The sequence below is a fragment of the Gekko japonicus genome, unplaced genomic scaffold, assembly GCF_001447785.1.
Source record: "Gekko japonicus isolate JY-2015 unplaced genomic scaffold, Gekko_japonicus_V1.1 scaffold4159, whole genome shotgun sequence".
Lineage (NCBI taxonomy): Eukaryota > Metazoa > Chordata > Lepidosauria > Squamata > Gekkonidae > Gekko > Gekko japonicus.
This window is the reverse complement of record NW_015166559.1, coordinates 67,135-78,036: the sequence shown is the minus strand read 5'-3', so window position 1 is coordinate 78,036 and position 10,902 is coordinate 67,135. Positions and strand designations below refer to the sequence as shown.

Here is a 10,902-nt window from a genome sequence, read left to right as displayed (position 1 = left end):
CAGCTGCATGTGGAGGAGGAGCCAGGAATCAAACCCAGTTCTCCCAGATTAGGGTTCCCAATCCTAACAACTAGAGCAAACTGGCTCGGAGAGATTGCCGGGCAGCAATTAGAGGTTGGCGGTCCTAGGCCTGCACTGCAGCAGGGTGGCAGCAATGTGGTCTTATCTTCCCCCCCTCCCACACCTTTCCGACAGCCTCCTGTCGCTGTGTTTTCAACCGTAGATCTCTACACACAGGCGATAGCGTTTCTGTCAACATGAACAACTCCACCCGCTCTGGTCCCTGGTCTTTCTTCTACGCGCTATCCTTTCCTGGCATTGGGCTCAGGCCTTTTCAGCAGTACTGCCTCTGCTTAGGGTTGCTAGGTCGAGCCTGGCAACTGGTGGAGGAACTGGGGGTGGGGACATGGGGGTTTACCATAGAGTTTCCAGCAATTCCTATAGCAACCCTTTTGTCACTTCCTGGTCATCTTTTTTTTTTTTTTACAAAATCCTCCTGACTGACGTGACAGCCCAAGGGTCTGATTCAGTTTGGTGTCGTGGTTAAGTGCGCGGACTCTAATCTGGGAGAACTGGGTTTGATTCCCCACGCCTCCACTCACAGCTGCTGGATGACCTTGGGCAAGCCATAGTTCTCTCAGAGCTGTTTCCTCAAGGACAGTTCTGGAAAGAGCTCTCTCAGCCCCACCTCCCTCACAGGGTGTCTGTTGTGGGGAGGGGAAGGGAAAGGAGTTTGTAAACTGCTCTGAGACTCCGAGTGAAGGGCGGGGTACAAATCCAATCTCTTCCTCTTCTTCTCCTCTCAAGAGCAGTTTCTCTCCGAGCTCTCTCAGCCCCACCGCCCTTTCAGGGTGTCTGTTCTGGGGAGGGGGAGGGAAAGGAGTTTGTAAGCTGCTCTGAGACTCTGAGTGAAGGGTGGGGTATAAATCCAATCTCTTCTTCTCTTCAGTATAAGGCATCTTGATGTGTGACCGCATTTGGTTGGCTTTTGAGAAAACTGTGTAAGGCTGAGCTCTTTGGAAGGATTGATTAGCGCCAGGAGATACAGACAGAGGCGAGAATTGCCTTTCCCACCTCTGTATGGGGTCTCCCAGCTCTAATCAGGCGGATCACGTTCTGCATCGTACCTCTGTGTCCTGACTCCAACTGGTCCCTTTTGGTAATCGCCCTTCCCTCCTTCTGACCTGGATATAAGGGCTGGCGCATCTTCATTCTCATCTGACGAAAGTGAGGTTTGACATACAAAAGCTTGTGTGACGGAAAGCGCTGTCAAGTCGCAGCTGTCTTGGTTTTTTCCCATAAACATTTTAGCAATCTTTTAAACGAGTACCAAATAATAACCTTGCGTGTATCAATATTTTCATACCGTAAGACAATAAAACAATTAGTAATGGATAGTATAACAGAATATACAATCAATACCCCGCCAGTTTGGGTGTCTAATCTGGGAGAACCGGGTTTGATTCCCCACTCCTCCACTTGCACCTCCTGGATGATCTTGGGCAAGCAAGAGCTCTCTCAGCCCCACCGACCTCACAGGGTGTCTGTTGTGGAGAGGGGAAGGGAAAGGAGACTCCAAGTGAAGGGTGGGGTATAAATCCAATCTCCTCCTCCTCCTCCTCCTCCTCCTCCTTCACACCAGGTCATTGCCCCAATTGAAACCTGGAACCCTTTTATAATAAAAAAAAAACCCTTTTACAAACTTTTGTAAAAACTGCTATAGAAACTACCATAGGGAGGCACGCAGAATTCTAAAACTGGGTACTACCTATATTCAGCTGTGATACAGTATAAAGTTTTCTAAACGTCGAGCATCCCCACGGGCTCTAAGTCACTAATCTATAAACAGGTTAACAGGATCCTATGTTTAAATATTGACCGATGTTCGCATTTTGTTTGCCCTTCTTCTGTCTTAACTACAAGTGGGTACCACTTATCCATTGGATTATATAATTCTTGCTCATTACTGGCACTTTTGGCATAAACAGAAAAATTCTCTAACCGCAGCTGACTTACAACAACGCCATACGGTTTTCAAGGCGAGAAATGAGCAGAGCTGGGTTTGTCATTGCCTGCCTCTGCATTAGGCTTGCCAAGTTCCCCCCGGGGGGGGGGGGCAGGGAAAACCCCGCCCCAGAGGCCCGTTTTCCGCCGGTGGCGGATCGGGCCCCGGGGGGAACCCCACCCCGATGTGCACGTCACCTGGAAGTGACGCAACCACGCCGGGCACGCTGGGGGCGGGGCCATGGTCATCCAAGGGGAAACTCTATGGTTTTCCCTTGGATGGTCGTGACCCTTCCCCCAGCGTGCCCGGCCGATTTTATAGTTATGTTTCATGGCCGTTATTTATTGTTTTATCTGTACTGTTGTGTAACCGCCCTGAGCTTTATTGTGCAGGGGAGGGAGAACTAGAAATCAGATATAGTAAACAAAGAACAAATCATGAATACTCTTTTGCATCCGGCTGCATGCTTCCATTTCCCTGCGGGGCAGAGCTTTGACGGAGCGGTCACTAACAGATGCACAGTAACCGACGCGATAATAGCAGAGGCGAGGATGACGGCCACGATAACCACTGACACACTAACCCTAACTCCTTTCTCTCTCCTCTCCTCTCCCTCCTTTGCTTTCTCGATGGCGAAGATGACCTACAGAACCGTAAGTCTTTTATGGATGGGGCAGTGGAGATTGGGCAGGTGGGGCGGGGTAGAGGGAACCCAATCAGGGATTGCATTTCGGGGGCGCCTTCAGTGGGCCTCAATTTGAATCTTGCCGCCTTTTAGTCATGTCCTTCTGTGAAGCGTCATGGTTTTATGACAGCCTACAAACACCGAGTGGGTTCTAGATCCAATCAAGCCTGAATTCTGCCCTAGAAGCTAAATGACCCATCTGAAGGCTGTCGCACTTTGGCCACGTTATGAGAAGACCGGAGTCACTGGAAAAGACAATCCTGCTCGGAAAAGTGGAAGTGGAATTGCAAAAACAACATCCCTGACAAAACTAATGAAGAGTCAATGAAGATAAGTTGCAAAAATGTTGACTGTAGTAATTTCTGTAGAAAATCTTCTATTATCGCTCAGACGCTGACGAATACTGTACAACGAACAATTCGTTTCACAATATTTGCTTTATCTGAGCGTGTAGCAATCCCAATTCTTATCAATCACTACTTAACTCCTGAAGGAAACATTCCATGTTGACTCTCTAATAACAGAACCCGAGGTCTTCACAATGTATTCATGGGATGTTTCCTTTGGGAGCTGATAAGTAGTGATTTTTTAAGAACTGGGGTTGCTAATAAATGAAACGGAAAATGGAATTGGGATTGCTACACGCTCAGATAAAGCAAATATTGTGAAACGAATCGTTCATTGCGCAGTATTGGTTAGCGTGTGAGCGATAATAGAAGGAAAATTTCTACAGCAATTACTTCAGTAAACAATTTTGCAACTTATCTTTATTCTTTGTTATTTTTTGTCACGGATGTCGTTTTTGGGATTTCATTTCCTCCCGTGATCTCGCATTTTTGGCTTCTAAGGAAAAGTGGACGGGCAGGAGAGAAAGAGGGAGGCCCAACAGGAGAGGGATGGACTTGATCAAGTTTGCAAGACCGAAGTATGACCGTTAACCGTTGGACATTTGGGAGGTCGTTCATTCATAGGGAAGCGCAGGGCTATTTTGGGGCAGGAACGCACAGGAACGGAGTTCCGTCTGGCTCCCAAGTTGGCCACGCCCAGCAGGAACTCATTAGCATAATAGGCCACACCCAACAGCAGAAATTCATTAGGATTGGCTACATTAGGGGTGTGTGGCCTAGCATGCAAAGGAGTTCCTGCTACAAAAAAACCCTGGGTTTTGACAACAAACAAGGTAAACAGAGTAAGAAGCAAAAGGTGGGTGTGGCTGGATGAGCACACTTCTGGTAGCATGGGGGTGTGACCTAATAGGCCAATGAGTGGTGCTGTCAGGGGTGTGGCCTAATATGCTAATGAGTTTCTGCTGTTGGGTGTGGCCTATTATGCTAATGAGTTCCTGCTGGGCTTTTTCTACAAAAAAAGCCCCCGGAAGCGTATCTATCCTGCGCTGTGCGAGCTGCACTGGCTGCCCATTCAGTACCGGATCCATTTCAAAGTGCTGGTGCTTACCTTCAAGTCCTATCTGGGCCGGAGCCTGCGTATCTGTGAGACCACCTCTCCCTCTGTGAGCCCCAAAGGGCTTCACAATCTGCCAGTTAGCATCTTCTGGTTGTCCCCGGCCCCAGGAACGTCCATCTTGCCTCATCAGCCCTGGACCCTACCAGGTGGAATGAGCTCCCATATGAGATCATGAACTTTTTACAGTTCCGCGGGGCCTGTAAGACAGAGCTCTTCCCCCACCCCCCATTGGGCCTCCCCTTCAGCGGGTCAGATCCGTGTTTACCATCCAGGAACCCCAACCTGACAAACCTCATCTGTTGAGGCACTGCTTAGCACACAGGGATTCTGTTGTATTTTTATTGACGTATTCTCGTCGTTTTGAAGTTTTTGTATACGGTAATTGACAGAACCCGCCCAGAGCCTGCTATGCGGGGAGGGCAGGATACTGATTCAATAAAATCAGGGCCTTTTTTGGTAGAAAAAGCCCAGCAGGAACTTATTCGCATAATAAGCCACACCCAATAGCAGAAACTCATTAGCATATCAGGCCACACCCTGACAGCACAGCTCATTAGCATATTAGGCCACATCCATGCCTTCCCTTGGCTTGCCCTTGAAGGGAAGGGAAGGCAGTTTAAACTGCCTTCCCTTGGCTTGCCTGGGCAAACCAGCCCTTGGAGTCGCCGGGGGAAGGGTCGCTCTCCAGGCCTTCCCTCTGTAGCCACGCATGCAGAGGTTTTGGCTGTAGTGGGCGTGGCCAACTCTGAAGTCAGCCGGAACTCCGCCCCTGTGCGTTCCTGCCCCCCCAATAGCTCTGAATAAAATAAATAAATAAATAACTTGGAAGAGACTTGACACTCACCCACGCCAGAGCGTGATACAGGGAACCCAGCTGTGTCGAATCTCCGGTTCCTGCTTCTAAGAACGTAAGAGGAGCCAATGTTGGATCAGGCCAATGGCCCCTCTTGTCCAACACTCTGTGGCACACAGTGACCAAAAATACCAGGTGCCCTCAGGAGATCCAGCAGTGGGGCCAGGACACCAGAAGCCCTCCCACTGTTGCCCCCCCCCAAGCACCAAGAAGACAAAACATCACTTGCCCCAGAGCCCCTATCGATACCTTGTGGCTAACACCCACTGATGGACCTCTGCTCCATATGTTTATCCAATCCCCTCTTGAAGCCGTCAATGCTTGTAGCTGCCACCACCTCCCATGGCAGTGAATCCTGTGTGTTAATCACTCTTTGGGTGAAGAAGGACTTCCTTTTATCCGGTCTAACCCGACCGCTCAGCGATTTCATGGAGTGCCCGCGAGTTCTTGTGTTGTGAGAAAGGGAGAAAAGGGCTTCTTTCTTGGCCTGCTCTGTCCCACACATCATCTTGTAAACCTCGATCATGTCTAACTTTGCTCTCTGCCTCTCTCTGTTCCACAGTGTGGAAACCACCCGAATTCACCGAGCAGCCAGACGAGCAGATCGTGGTGCTCCCCAATGACGACATCGTTCTGAAGTGCAGCGCCACGGGGAACCCCCCTGTGACGTGAGTATGGGGAATCCCCCCCCCCTTGAAAAGAGCACCTGGGAGTGCCTTTCTGCAGAGTTTTTAAGGCACCGACTGTTAGTAGCCGAAGCGCTGGATTGAAATTGGAGGAGAGTCGCTGTGAATAGAATCCTAGACAAGCGATACAAGAAAAAAACTGTGTGAAAAAACCCGGTAAGAATAAACCAAAAGGAACAATGTCTATAATATATCACTCTTCAAAATACAATTACACACAAGTTTTGTACAGATATCCAACAGGTAAGTAGTAGGCAAACATTCAACAGGTAAAGACAATGTAAGTTCCAATGCTTTCCGCAACAAGTGTCGATACCAATGTTTCAGCAGTAAGTACAATTGGCACTCAACAGGTCAGCGCTTACAGCAAGAATTTAACTAACATTCACCAGGTGAAGACAATTCCAATATGATATTATAGACATTGTTCCTTTTGGTTTATTCTTAGCGTTTTTTACACAGTTTTTTCTTGTGTTGCTTGTGTATTACTGTGTAATCGCTTTGTGGTCACTTAGTTTTGAATAGAATCATAGAGTTGGAAGGGTCCTCCGGGGTCATCTAGTCCGACCCCCTGCACAATGCAGGGAATTCACAAATACCCCCCACACCCAGTGACCCCTGCACCATGCCCAGAAGATGGCAAAAAAACCTTCCAGGATCCCCGGCCAAACTGGCCTGGGGAAAAATGTGCTGCCTGACCCCAAAGTGGCGATCAGCATTTCCCGGGGTGTGTAAGAAAGGGCCATGAGAACTAAGCACTGAGGCAACCCTTCCTGCCCTCCTTCCTCGAGATCTGCCTATGTTCACAGAATCCGCATGGCTGTCCGAGGGCCATCTAGCCTCTGCTTGAAAACCTCCCAAGAAGGAGAGCCCGCCACCTCCCGAGGAAGCCTGCTCCACTCAGGAACCCCTCTTAATTGTCGGGAAGTTCTTCCTCATGTTTAGCGGAACACTCTTTTGATTTAATGTGAACCCGTCGGTTCTGGTCCTGCCTTCTGGGGGCAACAGGAAACAACTCCACAGCATCCGCTGTAGGACAGCCCTTCAAGGACTTGAAGAGGGTTATCCTAGTCGTCTCCTCTCCAGGCTAAACAGACCCAGCTCCTTCAACCTTTCCTCACAGGACTTGGTGAAAGACTACAGGATACTCTGATGTGGGGGGGGCAGTCCAAAGTTCGGTAGAAAGATTCCTACCTGCTTTCCTCACACAGCCATCGCCGCGGTTACCAAAGTCCATGTGGGGCCTGGAGATCTCCCTGAATTATCGGTCTTCTCCTGGATCAGTTTTCCCGGAGAAAATGGCTGCTTCGAAGGGCGGGCTCTCTGGCTTTATCCTACTCCGCCCTCCTCAGGCCCCGCCCCCAAATCGCCAGGCATTTATCTATTTACTTTATGTCTCTCCCACTGTCCTCCCCAGTGGGGACCCAGAACGGCTTACCTCATTCTCCTCTCGTCTGTTTCGTTCTCACAAGAGCCCCATGAGGTAGGATAGGCTGAGGGAGTGTGGCTGGCCCGGGTTCACCCGGCAGGCTTCCATGACAGAGGGGCAATTCAAACCTGGGTCCCCCAAATCCGAGACTTTAACCACTGGATCACACTGCCTCTGTTTCCCATCCAGGAACTGGTAACCCTAGCCATCACTAGTATTAAGGGAGGAAGGAAGGCGGTATGAGATAGCCAATCTCGTCAGACCTCAGAAGCTAAGCAGGGTCGGTACTTGGAGGGGAGACCACCAAGGAAGGCTGTGCAGAGGAAGGCGATGGCAAACCACCTCTGCTTCTCGCTTGCCTGGAAAGTTCTTAGCCGGGGTCGCCATAAGTTGGAAGCTAAGCAGGGTCGGTACTTGGATGGGAGACCACCAAGGAAGGCTCTCCAGAGGAAGGTGATGGCAAACCACCTCTGCTTCTCACTTGCCTTGAAAGGCCCTTGCTGTGGTCACCATAAATTGGAAGCTAGGGAGAGTCGGTACTTGGAAGGGAGACCACCAAGGAAGGCTCTCTGCAGGATGGCAATGGCAAACCACCTCTGCCTCTTGCTTGCCTTGAAAGCACCTTGCTGGGGTCACCGTAAGCTGGAAGCTAAGCAGGGTCAGTACTTGGAGGGGAGACCACCAAGGAAGACTCTGTGGAGGAAGGCAATGGCAAACAACCTCTCCCTCTCACTTGCCTTGAAAGCCCCTTGCTGGGATCACCGTAAGCTGGAAGCTAGGGAGAGTCGGTACTTGGAAGGGAGACCACCAAGGAAGGCTCTGCAGAGGAAGGCGACGGCAAACCACCTCTGCTTCTCACTTGCCTTGAAAACCCGTTGTTGGGGTCACCATAAGTTGACAGCTAAGCAGGATCAATACTTGGAGGGGAGACCACCAAGGAAGGCTCTGCAGAGGAAGGCCACGGCAAACCACCTCTGCTTCTCGCTTGCCTTGAAAGCCCCTTCTTGGAATCTCCAGAAGCCAGTGGTGGTAACTTGATGGCACTTACATACATCGTGTAAAGTAACTGTAGTCTTTGGGTCAGCCATTTTCTCTCAGCGTAACCTACTTTACAGGGTTGTTGTGAGGTTACAGTGGAGGAGAGTGATGTAAACCCCTCTGGGTCCCCACTGAGAAGGAAGGTGGGTTGTAAGAACATAAGAACATAAGAGACACCAATATTGGATCAGGCCAAAGGCCAATCCAGTCCAACACTCTGTATCACACAGTGGCCAGAAATACCAGTGCCATCAGGAGGTCCACCAGTGTAAATAAAGTGAGAGGCAAGATTCGAACTTGTTCAGAGCTCACCGTACCCTATGCTAGCTATAGGTGTGACTCTAGATGTGGTAGAGTAATGGACAACGGTGGCCCAGCTACCAGTGGTGTAGGTTGTGCCCGTAGTTTGCTGACATGAGCATACCGGCTCCGTGCCAATATCCTCTCTCGCAGCTGCCAAACTGCTCTGCGCCAAACAAATACCGAATCCCACAGAAATTCAGACGTCCGGCATGCAAATGAAATATCCCTACGCCAGAGCCGTCACTATTATGAGGTTTAGCCGCTTCATTGAGCCTTGCGATATTCTGTCTGCATACATTTGCACAGGAATAAGCGGTACTTCTGAAAGGACAAAAAACCCACCCGCTTTGTTTTTCGGCGAGGCGTACCGGCGTCACGTCCGGCACCGTCCTGGAATTAGCACGGTAACGTCGACTCCATTCATCAGTCCCGTTAACGGATTAAAAGCTTTTTGAGGGACGAAAAAGCTTACACAGCAGATTTTGCAGAAACGCTGGGCTCGCCGGCGGTATATTAAGCCATTAATCTGCATTACATTTTTGAGCATCATGCCGGATGTTTTCCTAGGCCGGGCTGTGGACAGCTCCCAGGCGTGGTTTCAGTCACTGCTTTCCAGTTTGGTGTCATGGTTAAGTACGCGGACTCTAATCTGGGAGAACCGGGTTTGATTGCCCACTCCTCCACTCGCAGCTGCTGCAGGATTTTGGGCAAGCCATAGTTCTGCCAGAGCTGACCTTGAAAAGAGGAGTTTCTGTCAGAGCTCTCTCACCCCACCTCCCTCACAGGGTGTTTGTTGTGGGGAGGGGAAGGGAAAGGGGTTTGTAAGCCGCTCTGAGACTCCTTCTTCTTCTTCTTCTTCTTCTTCTTCTTCTTCTTCTTCTTCTTCTTCTTCTTCTTCTTCTTCTTCTTCTTCTTCTTCTTCTTCTTCTTCTACCTCACAGGGTGTCTGTTGTGGGGAGGGGAAGGGAAGGGAGTTTGTAAGCTGCTCTGAGACTCCGAGTGAAGGGCGGTGTATAAATCCAATCTCCTCCTCCTCCTCCTCCTCCTCCTCTACTACTACTACTACTACTACTAGTACATTGTACTACTACTAGTAGTAGTACAATGTAGGATATTTCTCATTCTGGAGGATTCCTAGGTTTTCTTGTGCATTCCCTCTCGGGACCTACTTTATGCTTCCGTATGACGCTCTGCTAATCGTCCCTGACCTTACCCTGACCTCCGCGGATCACCTAACCTGTGCCTTTGTCTTCTCCCCAGCTCTTGTGAATTCTTTCCCAACCCCCTTGCCTTGCATTTCCATAATCGGATCTGATCCCACAATCACAGTGGTGTCGCTGCTCAACCTCCCCAACCCCGAGTGCTGGAAACCCGGAGTTTACAGCGTCATCCCTAATAATCTTCTGAAAGAACGAAGTCTGAGTCCGGTGGGCTGTTCCCTCTAAGCTGTGGAGTCCTGTGAGCAAAAATTCTACTTTGTGAGCTACTGGCATTAAAGCTGTGAGCGAGCGATTTGGCTGCTGCATAAATATGAGTTTGCTCTGGAGCCCTCCTTCCCGAGCTAAGTCAAAAAGTGCGTGAGAGCCAGAGGCTAAAAAACTGTGAGCTGGCTCACACTGACTCAGCTTAGAGGGAACACTGCGCAGTGGCCCCTTTAAGACCAACAAAGTTTAATTCTGGGTATAAGCTTTCATGTGCATGCAGACTTCTTCGGATACCCGAAGAACAACGTTTGAGCCCAGTGGCACCTTTAAGACCATCAACGTTTAAAATAAAGTTTCATTCTGGGTAGAAGCTTCCGGGTGCATGCACACTTCTTCCCGGCTGCTACCTAACATGTGGTGGGGTGTAGTGGTTAGAGTGTCATACGAAGATCCGGGTTCAAATTGCCACTCTGCCGTGGAAGCTTGCTGGGCGGCCTAGGGTCAGTCCCCCGTTCACAGCCTCACCTACCTCGCAGGGTGTTTGTTGTGAGGATACAACCGAGGAGAAGAGAGAGAGAGAGAGAGACCACTTTGGGTCCCCCTGGGGAGAAAGGCGGGGGAAGGGTTGCCAGCTCCAGGGTGAGAAATACCTGGGGATTTGGGGTGGGGTGGGGGTTTTTGGTGAGGGGAGGGACTTCGTTGAGGTACAGTGCCACAGGGTCCACCTTCCAAAGCGGCCGTTTTCTCCAGTCTGAGAGCCAGTTTGGTGTAGAGCTGAAGTGCGTGGACTCTAATCTGGGAGAGCTGGGTTTGATTCCCCACTCCTCCACTTGCACCTGCTGGGTGACCTTGGGTCAGTCACAAGTTTTCCCAGAGCTCTCAAGGGCAGTCCTCGAAAGAGTTCTCTCAGCCCCACCTACCTCACAGGGTGTCTGTTGTGGGGAGGGGAAGGGAAAGGCGTTTGTAAGCCGCTCTGAGACTCCTTCGGGTAGTGAAGGGCGGGGTATAAAGCTAA

The 10,902-nt window shown here is 50.2% G+C and overlaps 1 protein-coding gene across 1 annotated transcript in view; it reads left to right on the top strand.

The window, feature by feature from the left end:
• LOC107111386 (neural cell adhesion molecule L1-like) overlaps positions 1–10,902 on the top strand; it is a gene marked incomplete at its 3' end in the record, with an annotated part of 97,915 nt that overhangs the window by 23,100 nt on the left and 63,913 nt on the right. Inside the window, exons 2-4 of the mRNA XM_015412352.1 lie at positions 2,644–2,658; positions 5,570–5,675; positions 8,699–8,867. Of these exons, the coding sequence (XP_015267838.1) occupies positions 2,644–2,658; positions 5,570–5,675; positions 8,699–8,867 (290 nt within the window). The remainder of the gene's footprint in view (positions 1–2,643; positions 2,659–5,569; positions 5,676–8,698; positions 8,868–10,902) is intronic.